General features: G+C 48.1%; 1 protein-coding gene across 1 annotated transcript; it reads left to right on the plus strand.

The window, feature by feature from the left end:
• Positions 1–626: 626 nt before the first annotated feature.
• Positions 627–15,303, plus strand: LOC144753913 (uncharacterized). Its single transcript, XM_078641443.1, has 4 exons — positions 627–1,204; positions 2,016–2,184; positions 8,017–8,212; positions 15,186–15,303. The coding sequence occupies exons 1-4, from the start codon at positions 1,046–1,048 to the stop codon at positions 15,238–15,240; spliced, it is 579 nt and encodes a 192-aa protein (XP_078497569.1). The 5' UTR covers positions 627–1,045; the 3' UTR covers positions 15,241–15,303.
• The last annotated feature ends 326 nt before the right edge of the window (positions 15,304–15,629 follow it).

Raw genomic sequence — 15,629 nt, forward strand, 5'->3', positions numbered from 1 at the left:
GTACTCTCTCCCCGTCTTGCTTTCCCATCATTCCCTGTGCCCACCTCCCTGGGCATCCCTGTCCAATGCCACCCTTTCTCTCGGCCCCTTTGCTCTTGTCTGCATCTGCTGCTCCAGGTGTGCACCTTTCCCTGTCCGGTGCACCTACTGCTCCGCTAAAACACCTCCCACTGCCACATTTCCCTGTGCCCCTCTCACCGTGCATCCTAAGCATTGCACCTTTTCTCTCTGCCACCTCTCTCCATGCCCCTTTGCCACTGTCTGCATCTGATGCACCTCACCCTGCCCCTGCGCGCCGATTTATTCTGTCCCACCTCCCACTGTCACGCTTTCCTTTGCCCCTCTCACCTTGCACCCTAGACGCTGCCACCCTTTCTCTCTGCCACCTCTCTCTATGCCCCTTTGCCACTGTCTGTATTTGATGGCTCACACTGTGCACCTCACCCTCCCCTGCGCGCCGATTTATTCTGTCCCACCTCCCAGTGTCACGCTTTCCTTTGCCCCTCTCACCGTGCACCCCAGACGCTGCCACCCTTTCTCTCTGCCACCTCTCTCTATGCCCCTTCCCTGTTATCTGTATCTGCTGCCTCCCATTATGCACCGTACCCTGTCCCTGTGCATATATTGCTCTATGTCACACCTCCCACTGCACCTTTCCATGTGCCCGCGGCGCTCCCTCTCTGCGCCCCGGGCGCCCCCTCTCCACGCCCCGCGGCGCCCCCTCACCCTGTTTGCTCAGTACTCCTGGAGCCTGCGGCCGACGGGACAGTAATTGGCTTGGTCGCCGAGGTTTGTCTCGGGCGCTAAGGGCCGGGTAGCTCATTATGTTAAGCTGATAACTCCTAATTGTCCCCTCCTGCCCATTATGTGAACAAACAATGTTAACATGAGCCCTGGGGGGGCGGCGCTATATATCTGCCCCGGGGCAGGCGGCTTGCCATTCTAAGCCCGACCACGAGCCTGTCTGACCCCCTTACCGCAAGCTGCACCTGCCCCCTTCGGCCCCTGCACCCCCTGCACCCCCTGCACCGCCACCTGAGCCAGGATGACAGTCTCCGCGGGACTGCTGCTGCTCTGCGCATGCGCGCTCCTCCCGGTGGTCCACGGCCACATCTGGGCCTGGATGCTGTCCATACCCTATGGGACCCCTGAAGACTCCGTGCCCAGAGGCGACCCGCCCCCTGCCAGCGACAGAGCCTCCACGGTAAGTGCCCACGGGTAGATCTCAAACTGGGGCAATGGAATCTTTTATTATAAACTGCGTCGAGGGCCCAGTTAGCCGTTAGGCTCATCACACATAGACCAAGCGGTGAAGGCATAGTAGTGCCACCCGGGTCTACTTCCGGTCTGACCTGTTATTGCACGTTTACTTACTGCAGGGCATTTACCAAGGGTTTGAACGTCTCAGCATCCTGATACCGGACCCCAGGCCCGTCACGCTCCTTCCATGGCTGGGACCACTCTGGTACCCTTGAAGTTTCCAGCCTGGCTTCTAGCCAAGCACCGAGCCACGGATTCATTTTTCTAGCTTTTTAATAAGAGGGGTGTTCATCTCTGCTGTTCTAGTTCCCCGGTTGGCTGTATGTGTAACATATTAAGCCCTTCTTGGCTTATAGCCCAGGGAGTTTGTCCTTCTTGTTCTTCCAGTGCTCCTCGCGCTCCTTTGTTTCTTCTTCTTGCATAATGTTTTCTATGTTTGCTGTGTTCGCAATAATTTTTGTGCCCCCCGTTTTTCATTTGCCAATGCTTCTTGTGTTTGATTTTGTTGTTCTGAGCCTGGGAGCCCTAGGCGCCTGCTGTTTTATAAGAACTTTTGTAAACGAACGAAATGCCCAGGGGGTCGGGAAAGTTACATTCCATTGCGGGGCAGCAGAGGGAAGTGATTTGTTTAGCATCACTCAAGTGTAAGGCTGGGTTTCGAACCCAAGTTTGAAAGTTCGCAGTTTAATACTTGCCACCCCCACTGCTCCTCCCTGGGTACCACCACCACCTGACAGTTCCCTCCTGTTCCACAGGTGACATGTGACAGGGGCTGCAGCCGAGGCCAGTACTGTGATCGCCACTTCGGACTCTGCGTGCCCCTCCGACAAGAAGGCCAGTTCTGCAGGAAGGACTCTCAGTGCAGCCGAGGACTCCACTGCATGTTCGGGAGATGCCACTGGATCGTGCCGGAGGGCCAGGAAGGTGAGCACGGCGTGGGGCAGGGGCACTCATACAACCTCTCACATCACATGTGAAGCGCCCATCAGAAACGAGGTTGTGTTGAAAGGCCAGCAATGGCGATGAAATGATGGGCACTTCGAAGGCACGGCTTGCATGTAAACGTTTGCCAGGGATGGAGTGAAATCAGTTACTTTCAGTCTCACTTGCTTCTGAAAGGCCGGCAGGGCTGGAGTGGAAAGAGTTTCTAGGAGTTTCACTCCTCTCTGAAAGGCCAGCAGGGCTGGAGTGGAAAGAGTTTCTAGGAGTTTCACTCCTCTCTGAAAGGCCAGCAGGGCTGGAGTGGAAAGAGTTTCTAGGAGTTTCACTCCTCTCTGAAAGGCCGGCAGGGCTGGAGTGGAATGAGTTTCTAGGAGTTTCACTCCTCTCTGAAAGGCCAGCAGGGCTGGAGTGGAATGAGTTTCTAGGAGTTTCACTCCTCTCTGAAAGGCCAGCAGGGCTGGAGTGGAAAGAGTTTCTAGGAGTTTCACTCCTCTCTGAAAGGCCAGCAGGGCTGGAGTGGAAAGAGTTTCTAGGAGTTTCACTCCTCTCTGAAAGGCCGGCAGGGCTGGAGTGGAATGAGTTTCTAGGAGTTTCACTCCTCTCTGAAAGGCCAGCAGGGCTGGAGTGGAATGAGTTTCTAGGAGTTTCACTCCTCTCTGAAAGGCCAGCAGGGCTGGAGTGGAAAGAGTTTCTAGGAGTTTCACTCCTCTCTGAAAGGCCAGCAGGGCTGGAGTGGAAAGAGTTTCTAGGAGTTTCACTCCTCTCTGAAAGGCCAGCAGGGCTGGAGTGGAAAGAGTTTCTAGGAGTTTCACTCCTCTCTGAAAGGCCAGCAGTGCTGGAGTGGAATGAGTTTCTAGGAGTTTCACTCCTCTCTGAAAGGCCAGCAGGGCTGGAGTGGAAAGAGTTTCTAGGAGTTTCACTCCTCTCAGAAAGGCCAGCAGGGCTGGAGTGGAAAGAGTTTCTAGGAGTTTCACTCCTCTCTGAAAGGCCAGCAGGGCTGGAGTGGAAAGAGTTTCTAGGAGTTTCACTCCTCTCTGAAAGGCCAGCAGGGCTGGAGTGGAAAGAGTTTCTAGGAGTTTCACTCCTCTCTGAAAGCCCAGCAGGGCTGGAGTGGAAAGAGTTTCTAGGAGTTTCACTCCTCTCTGAAAGGCCAGCAGGGCTGGAGTGGAATGAGTTTCTAGGAGTTTCACTCCTCTCTGAAAGGCCAGCAGGGCTGGAGTGGAAAGAGTTTCTAGGAGTTTCACTCCTCTCTGAAAGGCCAGCAGGGCTGGAGTGGAAAGAGTTTCTAGGAGTTTCACTCCTCTCTGAAAGGCCGGCAGGGCTGGAGTGGAATGAGTTTCTAGGAGTTTCACTCCTCTCTGAAAGGCCAGCAGGGCTGGAGTGGAATGAGTTTCTAGGAGTTTCACTCCTCTCTGAAAGGCCAGCAGGGCTGGAGTGGAAAGAGTTTCTAGGAGTTTCACTCCTCTCTGAAAGGCCAGCAGGGCTGGAGTGGAAAGAGTTTCTAGGAGTTTCACTCCTCTCTGAAAGGCCAGCAGGGCTGGAGTGGAAAGAGTTTCTAGGAGTTTCACTCCTCTCTGAAAGGCCAGCAGTGCTGGAGTGGAATGAGTTTCTAGGAGTTTCACTCCTCTCTGAAAGGCCAGCAGGGCTGGAGTGGAAAGAGTTTCTAGGAGTTTCACTCCTCTCAGAAAGGCCAGCAGGGCTGGAGTGGAAAGAGTTTCTAGGAGTTTCACTCCTCTCTGAAAGGCCAGCAGGGCTGGAGTGGAAAGAGTTTCTAGGAGTTTCACTCCTCTCTGAAAGGCCAGCAGGGCTGGAGTGGAAAGAGTTTCTAGGAGTTTCACTCCTCTCTGAAAGCCCAGCAGGGCTGGAGTGGAAAGAGTTTCTAGGAGTTTCACTCCTCTCTGAAAGGCCAGCAGGGCTGGAGTGGAATGAGTTTCTAGGAGTTTCACTCCTCTCTGAAAGGCCAGCAGGGCTGGAGTGGAAAGAGTTTCTAGGAGTTTCACTCCTCTCTGAAAGGCCAGCAGGGCTGGAGTGGAAAGAGTTTCTAGGAGTTTCACTCCTCTCTGAAAGGCCAGCAGGGCTGGAGTGGAAAGAGTTTCTAGGAGTTTCACTCCTCTCTGAAAGGCCAGCAGGGCTGGAGTGGAATGAGTTTCTAGGAGTTTCACTCCTCTCTGAAAGGCCAGCAGGGCTGGAGTGGAATGAGTTTCTAGGAGTTTCACTCCTCTCTGAAAGGCCAGCAGGGCTGGAGTGGAATTAGTTTCTAGGAGTTTCACTCTTCTCTGAAAGGCCAGCAGGGCTGGAGTGGAATGAGTTTCTAGGAGTTTCACTCCACTCTGAAAGGCCAGCAGGGCTGGAGTGGAATGAGTTTCTAGGAGTTTCACTCCTCTCTGAAAGGCCATTTGGGCTGGAGTGTAACGAGTTTCTAGGAGTTTTGGAGTGGAATGAGTTTCTAGGAGTTTCACTCCTCTCTGAAAGCCCAGCAGGGCTGGAGTGGAATGAGTTTCTAGGAGTTTCACTCCTCTCTGAAAGGCCAGCAGGGCTGGAGTGGAAAGAGTTTCTAGGAGTTTCACTCCTCTCTGAAAGGCCAGCAGGGCTGGAGTGGAAAGAGTTTCTAGGAGTTTCACTCCTCTCTGAAAGGCCAGCAGTGCTGGAGTGGAATGAGTTTCTAGGAGTTTCACTCCTCTCTGAAAGGCCAGCAGGGCTGGAGTGGAAAGAGTTTCTAGGAGTTTCACTCCTCTCTGAAAGGCCAGCAGGGCTGGAGTGGAAAGAGTTTCTAGGAGTTTCACTCCTCTCTGAAAGGCCAGCAGGGCTGGAGTGGAAAGAGTTTCTAGGAGTTTCACTCCTCTCTGAAAGGCCAGCAGGGCTGGAGTGGAAAGAGTTTCTAGGAGTTTCACTCCTCTCTGAAAGGCCAGCAGGGCTGGAGTGGAAAGAGTTTCTAGGAGTTTCACTCCTCTCTGAAAGGCCAGCAGGGCTGGAGTGGAATGAGTTTCTAGGAGTTTCACTCCTCTCTGAAAGGCCAGCAGGGCTGGAGTGGAAAGAGTTTCTAGGAGTTTCACTCCTCTCTGAAAGGCCAGCAGGGCTGGAGTGGAAAGAGTTTCTAGGAGTTTCACTCCTCTCTGAAAGGCCAGCAGGGCTGGAGTGGAATGAGTTTCTAGGAGTTTCACTCCTCTCTGAAAGGCCAGCAGGGCTGGAGTGGAATGAGTTTCTAGGAGTTTCACTCCTCTCTGAAAGGCCAGCAGGGCTGGAGTGGAATGAGTTTCTAGGAGTTTCACTCTTCTCTGAAAGGCCAGCAGGGCTGGAGTGGAATGAGTTTCTAGGAGTTTCACTCCACTCTGAAAGGCCAGCAGGGCTGGAGTGGAATGAGTTTCTAGGAGTTTCACTCCTCTCTGAAAGGCCATTTGGGCTGGAGTGTAACGAGTTTCTAGGAGTTTTGGAGTGGAATGAGTTTCTAGGAGTTTCACTCCTCTCTGAAAGCCCAGCAGGGCTGGAGTGGAATGAGTTTCTAAGAGTTTCACTCCTCTCTGAAAGGCCAGCAGGGCTGGAGTGGAATGAGTTTCTAGGAGTTTCACTCTTCTCTGAAAGGCCAGCAGGGCTGGAGTGGAATGAGTTTCTAGGAGTTTCACTCCTCTCTGAAAGGCCAGCAGGTCTGGAGTGGAATGAGTTTCTAGGAGTTTTGGAGTGGAATGAGTTTCTAGGAGTTTCACTCCTCTCTGAAAGGCCAGCAGGGCTGGAGTGGAATGAGTTTCTAGGAGTTTCACTCTTCTCTGAAAGCCCAGCAGGGCTGGAGTGGAATGAGTTTCTAGGAGTTTCACTCCTCTCTGAAAGGCCAGCAGGGCTGGAGTGGGATGAGTTTCTAGGAGTTTCACTCTTCTCTGAAAGCCCAGCAGGGCTGGAGTGGAATGAGTTTCTAGGAGTTTCACTCCTCTCTGAAAGGCCAGCAGGGCTGGAGTGGAATGAGTTTATAGGAGTTTTACTCCTCTCTGGAAAGTCAGCAGGTCTCGAGAGGAATGCGTTTCTAGGAGTTTCACTCCACTCTGGAAAGCCAGCAGGGTTGGAGTGGAATGAGTTTCTAGGAGTTTCACTCCTCTCTGGAAAGCCAGCAGGTCTGGAGTGGAATAAGTTTCTAGGAGTTTCACTCCTCTCTGGAAAGCCATCAGGGGTGGAATACGTTATTGTCAGTTTTGCTTGCCTGTGACACCGCATGGTTGGGTGGAATCAGGTTCTTAGTATCTCCAAAAATGTACAGGGTCTAACAGCTCGGCCAGTGCTTAACATTGGTATGCTTTATTGTCACTCAGTTGCTCGCTTCTTATTCAACAGCTTTCCTTGCCCCACCTTGTCCATCTTGTGTCTGTTCTTCCCGGGAGCATACCCTCTTTACAATATCTCTGATTGGTTGGCTTCTATCCTTCCACTGCTTACTTTTAGGAAACAGCTTTTTTTGTTTTTTACTTAAGCATTCTAAGAGACTGCATGTGTTTTCCAGCACTCCCATGTACTCTTCTCTGCCAAATACCCACTCTCCCCACGCTTCATATTGCTAGCTCCCTCTTGTTGCAAGATCTGTCTCATGTGCTTCTCCCCCGCCAAACTCCCTGCCTCCCCATACTGCGTATTTCTTCCGTGATTGTGTGCTTTTCCCCCTGCCCCGTTGTGCTTTCCCTCATGTGCTGGTTTTCTCCTCCGCCCATCTTCTCCCCCTGCTGTTCTGTTGCTCCCCACGGCCCATGCCCAGTCTGTTTTTTTAGTGTGCAGAGGGAGGACCAGGCAGCAAATTGCTGTAGCCTCTCCGCTTTGAAAAAAACCTCTATTGCGCTACCACTTAGGAATGTTTTTTTATTTACTGATCTATCTCAGATTGGTAAAAAAGTAAAAAGTAATCTGTATCATTTTGTAGGCGTGCACGTATCATCACACATGCATGTGCTCACCTCTTCACCACTTGTTTTTGTTTAACTTTTGGTTATTCTGCACAGCACCTTGGGGATGCTGTACAACATCGCCAGAAGGCATTGGAAAAGCCGATAGGTTCAAAGGCGTAACATGTTGGCTTTGCCAGTGCTTGTGAGGCCTGGCTTGGCAGCAAAACTATTGCTACCTATTGATTACAGTTCTTTAAAATATTCGTTGCATGGGCTTTGGTTCCACCCAGAGGAGTATTCTCTCTCCCAGCATGCTTTTGGCTCTTGGATGGCTCTCATCTTCTTTTTACAGCGGATGGAAGTTGGGAATTCTGGGAAACTTCAAAGTTCTTTAGAGAAGTGAAGTTTCTAAGTTGCACCTGAATACTTGGGAGTAGTACTTGATTCGACCAGAGGTGATAAAGTGTACGGATCTCTAAAGTTTTCATATACGTGCCTGAGTACCTCATCCAGTTCAGGTAGTCTTAATTCCATTTTGTGATTTTTAGTCCCTTTTAACCCACTATAAAGCCAGGACTACAAGTCTCTGAATAAAAAAAAATACCTGAACTGGAAGGGCTTCTTACACATGGAAATGGGAAACTTGGGAGATCTGAATGTATTGCTTAGCAGTAGACAAATACACATTTTATTGACATTAATTACTCTGCATTTTCAATTCTTCACATGCTCCTCCTCTTGTTCTCATTTCATCCTCTTCCTTAAACTCACCCGCCTTCTTTTCATCCTCCTTCCCACACTCAACTCTTCTGCTCTCATTCACTCTCCTTCATGCACTCCCTCTTCTTCTATCATCCCACTCATCCTCTTCACCCTCCTACTTCATCCCTTTTATCCTCTTTTTCACACTCTCCCGCCTTCTATTCACTCACATATCTTTTCTCCTCGCCCGCAGGTGCACGCTGCAGGCTTGATCAGGACTGTGGGTCCTCCATGTGCTGTGCTCGGCATCATGGTGAAATGGTGTGCAAGAAACAACTAACGCTGGGCGAAAGCTGCTACGTGCCTGATGGAGGCCTGGCTTTCAGCATCAACCAAGTGTGCCCATGTGAAGAAGGCCTTGCCTGCAGAAACCGGCAAAGTGGGAGAGAGTAAGTACATGGACTCTTGCCAACCAACCAGAACCTCCCATCATGCCATACACAACTTCCAGGGACAATGGTACACGTTTCAGAGCACAGTGCTGAGTGTGAGAGAGAACACTAAACACAAGTCCTCTAAAACTGGGCACAATGCTACACGATGAGACATCCAGAGCTACTGGCCCCATCCTCCAGATAAGGCATCATGAACTAGAGACTCCATTCCAGTAGAAGTATCTCAAATTTGGAACAATAACCCAGTTTGGAGCCTTCAGAGCTGCACTCAGTGCTGCAGATGAGGTACCCAGCACTGGACATAAAATTACAGATGTTGCCTCTTGAACTGATACAATATTGCAAATATAGGCCACAGATTTGGGTACAATAATCCAGATATGGACCCCGAACTCGCCTGCATACTCCAGATTTAATCTTGATATGCGGCCTACAGAGCTAAACATGATAAAGATGTAGGACTTAGATCTGGAAATATCACTATACATTGAGCCTCCACAAGCACAATGCTCCATTTCAGTGTTGTGACGTGAAGCACACAGGGTAAGAAAAGCTCCCATTTCTGCAGGTTAAACCCTTCCCTACACAGTACAGCACACTTTACTGTAATCTCTCATCTGTTTTCAGGGCGAAACCTGAACCTATAAATCAGTATACAAAACCCAGTACCCAAACCTAACTTCTAAACCAGCAAATTCAAACCTAATCCCCAAATCAGTACTTTCATATTTAACCCTTCAACTAACCCTTCAAGAACTGTCGAGCCCTCGAGAAAGTCTGGAGGAGGGATCCAACTACGAACAACATGACCACCCTCAAGCACGCCACCCGGAAACACCACCAACTGATCCGCGCCACCAAGAAAAATACTTACAAGGACCGGCTGGACAACAACGCACACAACTGCAAGGAACTCTTCGACATCGTGAAAGAGCTCTCCAACCCCAACGCCGCTAACAACGACATCACCCCGTCGCAAGACCTCTGCAACTCCCTCGCGTCCTACTTCCACAACAAGATCGCGGACATACACAACAGCTTCAGCAACCAACCAACGGAAGCCACAACCGCAACAACGCCACCCACCACCACCCTCCGCACCTGGACGCCGATCAGCACCGAAGACACCATCCGCACAATGAACTCCATCCACTCCGGATCTCCGACCGACCCCTGCCCTCACCACGTCTTCAACAAGGCCGACGCTGTCATCGCACCCCACCTGCGGGACATCATCAACACCTCCTTCGACACCGCCACCTTCCCTGAGAGCTGGAAGCACGCCGAACTCAGCGCCCTTCTCAAGAAACCCACAGCAGACCCCACCGACCTCAAGAACTACCGACCCATCTCGCTCCTCCCGTTCCCGGCCAAAGTCATCGAGAAGACCGTCAACAAACAACTGGCCGCCTTCCTCGAGACGAATGGATCCCTCGACCCCTCACAGTCTGGCTTCAGAGCGAACCACAGCACCGAGACCGCCCTCATCGCTGCCACCGATGACATACGAACTCTGATGGACAACGGAGAAACAGCGGCCCTCATCCTCCTGGACCTCTCCGCGGCCTTCGACACTGTCTGCCACCGCACCCTTGTACAGCGCCTCAGCAACATCGGAATCCAGGAGAAGGCACTGGAATGGATCACCTCCTTCCTCGACGGCAGAACGCAGAGAGTCCGTCTACCACCGTACAAGTCAGAGGCCACCGAAGTCATCTGCGGCGTACCCCAAGGATCCTCGCTGAGCCCCACCCTCTTCAACGTCTACATGAGCCCCCTCGCGACCATCGCACGCCAACACAACCTGAACATCATCTCCTACGCCGATGACACCCAGCTGATCCTCTCCCTGACCAACGACCCCGACGCCGCCAGAGCCAACCTGCACGAAGGGATGAGAGAGGTAGCCGAATGGATGTCGACCAGCCGCCTGAAGCTGAACTCGGACAAGACGGAAGTCCTCATCCTGGGCTCCACGCCCTCCGCCTGGGACGACTCCTGGTGGCCCCCCGCCCTGGGCACCGCACCCAAGCCGACGGACCACGCGCGCAACCTGGGCTTCATCCTGGACTCCTCCCTCTCCATGACCAGACAAGTCAACGCCGTCTCCTCGTCATGCTTCAACATCCTGCGCATGCTACGGAAGATCTTCCGGTGGATCCCCACCGAGACGAGGAAGACGGTCACCCAGGCCCTCGTCACCAGCCGACTGGACTACGGCAACGCCCTCTACGCCGGAACCACCGCCAAGCTCCAGAAAAGACTCCAGCGGATCCAGAACGCCTCAGCAAGACTCATCCTCGACATCCCCCGACACAGCCACATCTCCGGACACTTGAGAGACCTGCACTGGCTCCCGGTCAACAAGAGAATCACCTTCCGCCTCCTCACCCACGCGCACAAAGCCCTACACGACCAAGGCCCGAGCTACCTCAACAACCGGATCAACTTCTACACTCCCACGCGCCTCCTCAGATCAACCAGCCACGCCCTCGCCGCCGTCCCCCGCATCCGAAGAGCGACAACAGGAGGAAGATCCTTCTCCTACCTGGCTGCCAAGACCTGGAACTCACTCCCGTCCGACCTGCGCATGACCCAAGACCACCTCTCCTTCAGGAAGAAGCTCAAGACCTGGCTGTTCGAGCAGTAACGGCACCCCCCCCCCCTCCCAGCGCCTTGAGACCCTACGGGTGAGTAGTGCGCTCTATAAATGTCTTGATTGATTGACACCTGAGGCCAGTACATTATTCTCCCATCTCTAACCATAAACCTAAATCTATTCCCTGCAATAGGACACTAAACTCTAACCTTATACCAACGTTTGATCCATAAATCACTTAACTCTAAACTCTAATGCTAAAATAACACAATCACTAAGTAAGTGCACTAAATTCCAGTACCTAACTCTAAACCTAACACCTACATCTGTACACTTTACACCAAATTGTAGCCATAAACCTAAGGCTAATCACTAAATCACTATACTAAACTCCTATCCTTAACTTAAGGCTAATCGCTATATCTGTACACTTAACACTAACCCTGAACCAACCTAGTCCCTAAAGCATTACATTTAACTGTAATCTATCTTCCTAAACCTAAAAACGAATACTTCAATCCGTTCACTAGGCTCTAACATTTAACTTTAAACCTAAGACTAATACCTACATTTCACACTAACGTCTAACCTCTAGCGCTGAGCCTAATGACTAAATTGGTACACTAAACTTCAAACTCTTACTGTAAACCTAAGCGCTATATAAATGAAAACCCTATTCCCTCGTCTATTCGTCTGTTATCCTTCTGAATACAAATAACTGACTAACCTATCCACCACTCAAATTACTTTCATATTTCACTATACTAATTCAACATTAAACCTTTATGGGTTCCGAAGTAGCATGCTACTCGCTGAAAAATCTCTTCAATGCCTTGTCAGGGGTAGTAAGTGCTATATAAATGCAATTACAATACAATACAATAAACCTACATCTAACCCAGAGACCAGTAAACCAACTCCTAACCTTACACCTAATATTGATACCTAAATCACAACACTAACTCTAAAACCTAACTCAAAAACAACATAATCCCTAAATCAGTGTACTAAATTCTAATTCCTAATACTAAACCTAGCCTAATTACTAAATCAGTATGAATAACACTAAACTCTAACTCTTAACCTAAGGCTAATCACCAAATTCATACAATAAACTCTTGCTCTTGCCCTAAGCCAGTGGTGTTCAAACGTTTTAATGCTGTCCCCCCACCCATGAAAAAAAAAAACACCCAGACCCCCTCTAACTTTTTAACAATTATTATATGAAAATGGCAATGTTTAAATATGTCTAGACTTATTTAAACATTGCAGTTAAATTCTATTACGGTTTTAAAAATGCAATTGAATACATGATTGTCAAACATACTATGCTGGTCAGCGCAAGCCCTTACTAACATGTAAAGGTATCTACGGTGTGCTGAGTGATTATCAGAAATGGGGGTGAGGGTTTGAAGAATATTTGGAGCCCCTTCCCTTTTGACACTTTCTCTCAGCCGGGATATAAATGACAAAATATGGTACTGATGGCTCATTACAGAACGGCTTTCTGCCACTCATACCCCTCTTCCCCAGTTGAAAACAAAGCACTGTTTTCAGCTTAATGCTTATTTTGGCCAGTTCGAGGTGCCCTCTCACTCCCCCCCACCACTGGGATCACTTAAGTAGGTTGAATACCCCTGCCCCAAACATAAGGCTAATCTCTAGACCAGTAAACTTCACACTAAATTCTAAACATAAAGCAAACTAATACCTAAATTAGTGCATTTAACTGTAATATGTAATTCAAACCCTAAAACGAATCCCCAATCAGTTTACTAAGCTCTAACTTTTAATTTAAGATTGATCCCTATATCAATTAACTCTAACGCAAACATTTTGTAATCCCTAAGTATGTGTACTAAATTAAAAACCCTAACTCTAAACCTAATTACTAAATTAGTGCACTTTTACTAAACTGTAACAATAAACGTAAAGCAAATCACTAAATCAGTACATTAAACACTAGTCTCATCACCTAAATCCTAAAGATAATCCCTATAACAGAACACTTAACACTTAACTCTAACCATAAAACTCCCTAATCCCAATCTAATTTCTAATCCTAAACCTAAAATGAATCCCTAAATCAGTTACATAAATTCTAACTTTTAACCTTAAACCGAAGACTAATGCCTTAAATTAGACACCAATATTCTGAACTCTAACCCTGAGCCGAATCCCTAAATCAGTACACTACACTACAAACTCTTACTGTGAACCTAAATCTACCCCCAGACCAGTACACTAACCTCTAACCCTAAACACAAGATTGACCCCTAAATCAGTACACTAGCTTTAAACTCAAACTTTAAAACAACCTAGGGCCGGATGTAGGTCGCCAATTACCGGTCGGTAACGGCCGATTTTGGCCGTTACCGACCGGTAATTGGTTTTCGAGATGTAGGTGCCAATATTTTACAGATTCGGTAAATTTACCAAAACGGTAAATTTACCGATTCTGTAAAATACCGAATCGGTAATTTTACCGATCCGGTAAAACCCAGATGTAGGTAGCACTGTTTACAGTGCTACAGGCCTTCAGAATTCGGTATTTTACCACCCAATCCAATTGGGTGGTAAAATACCGAATTCAGGTGTGCCTTCACATCTGTGCATGCACACATGCCTGTATTTGGGGTGCTAGAGGGTGTCAAAGTGACACCCCCTGCACCCTTGCTGCAATCGGTATTTACCGATTCTGTAAATACCGAATCGGTAATGCCCATTGATTCCTATGGGCTTCAATGCCCATAGGAATCAATGGGAATTACCGATTCGGTATTTACAGAATCGGTAAATACCGAATCTTAACGATTCGGTATTTACCGAATCTGAAATACCTACATCTCCCCCCTCTATTTTACCACTTCTTAAATACCGAATCGGTATGATTCGGTATTTAAGAGGTGGTAAAATAAAATGACCTACATCTGGCCCTAAATCCCTTAACTGGTGCACACAATTTTAATCCCTAAACCTAAAACAATACCCTAAAACAGTACTTTATAGTTCTACCCTAAAGTTAAGGCTAATCTCTGAGTCAGTACACTTATCAGTCAGTCTTAATCATTCAACTGACTTCAGTTCTGCTGGCTGTCACTCAGCCAATACCTGATACAAAATTTAAACCGTAAACACAGACCCATTACCCCGATACTAATCTTGCTACCCATCATTCTTCAAATGATAAACCTAAATCCTATAAACCAGAACATCATTCTACCCTAAACCAAAACAGAAACTTCTACCATGTACATTAGTATTAGCTTTATAAAAAATTCTGAATCCCTAACTCTAAACCTGAACAGTGACCTCTAAATCCTAACCACAACTAACATTTTATGATAAACTGTAATCCTTTAGTCAGTTAGTAACTCCTCAAACTAGCTAGAAGCCTTAACCCATATAAACCAATCCAAACTGTCACTCTGTTATTTCCCAACCCCTAAAACCTAACTCTCCCCTATAAACCTTAACCTCAGTGTATAAAATGTACGTTGATATATTAACCATAACTCTGCTGCTTATTGTTCTGTGACCTCCATCACCCAACCCATAAACCCTAAACATTAACTACTGTATCATAAACCATAACCCTAAACTTAAACACTAACCTCGAAAATATAACCCTAGTGGTATGCTTTACCTTAAAGCCAAACACCAATTGCTAGCTGTAATTCTTCTATCTTTTGCTTAATCATTTCTTAACTAAAAACCCTAATCCTGCTGCTATTAGTCATTTAACTATCAACACCAAGTCTAAAACTCTATCCCAAATACTAACCTCCAAACCGTAACCCCAAATCCTTACTCCACTCCCTTTCACTGAGCCAGTTGCTGATTGTATTCCCTACGCCCTAAGTACTGACTTGTAACTCTTACATCTAAACGCACACACTATATGATCATTAACCGTGTTACACCTGAACCTAGTCCTAAACACTGACATCTAACTTTAAACCCGCATGTTACTATTTAGGCTTTGGCACTAACTCTAATTTTACCCCCTAAACCCTAATATCTAAGTCCCATCGCTAAAGCTAAACACTAACATCTATGATTTAACCCTAATTCCAGACCTAACCTTGAACCCAATCTACTTTTGTCAGTAACACTAAGTCTGCTGTATAGGCTCATCCAGACCTTTGAACCCAACCTCAGCCGTGCCACCATCAGGTAGTGAATTCTTACCCCGCTTCACCAATCTGATTCCATCAATTCACTTTTCACATTGTTTAGAATCTGTTTTGATCCATAATTGCTATGCAGACCCAGATTTGTAAATACAACTTGAAAAGGAAGCCTAAAGACAATATATTCTTTTTATTGGTACCCACCGCTTACCATGTCCCTTTCTTTCTTCCACAGAGCGGAGTTTGAGTACTGGCATGAAGCAGGGGCCTGGCAGTGCCTGAGACCTTAACTTTGAGCCGGAGGACGACATTTCTTCACTATTTATTCTCTGTAAATACCTTGTACATATCACACTATAATGTATTTTTGCAAATAATAAATACGAATCTTCAGAAACATAGTGTGATCTAGGGTTTCTTTAACTACAGGCTTTCCTGCATAAGGTGACACTTTGCTTCTGTGCAGTTCCACTGTTGGGGTTCTTGGGGTGATGGAAGGGTATAGCACTATGCCTTTCCATAGGTCCAATGAGTGGGAGTGTCGGAAGGGCGCTAAGGGCATAGGATAAAGTGTGTCCTTGTGCACGTCCAGCATGTGGGAGAGAGAACAGGGCAGCACTATGCTCTGTGAGCGTCCATCATGTTGTAGAGCGAGAAAGCCATAGTTGGCATAGGATGT

This window comes from Lissotriton helveticus, chromosome 5_1 (genome assembly GCF_964261635.1).
Source record: "Lissotriton helveticus chromosome 5_1, aLisHel1.1, whole genome shotgun sequence".
Taxonomy (NCBI): Eukaryota; Metazoa; Chordata; class Amphibia; order Caudata; family Salamandridae; genus Lissotriton; species Lissotriton helveticus.

Bases quoted from the DNA above. Each gene is read 5' to 3' on its own strand.
- LOC144753913 (XM_078641443.1), top strand. From the start codon at position 1,046: ATGACAGTCTCCGCGGGACTGCTGCTGCTCTGCGCATGCGCGCTCCTC. The intron at 1,205-2,015 runs GTAAGTGCCCAC...CCTGTTCCACAG, and splicing joins CCAGCGACAGAGCCTCCACG to GTGACATGTGACAGGGGCTG. The intron at 2,185-8,016 runs GTGAGCACGGCG...CCTCGCCCGCAG, and splicing joins CGTGCCGGAGGGCCAGGAAG to GTGCACGCTGCAGGCTTGAT.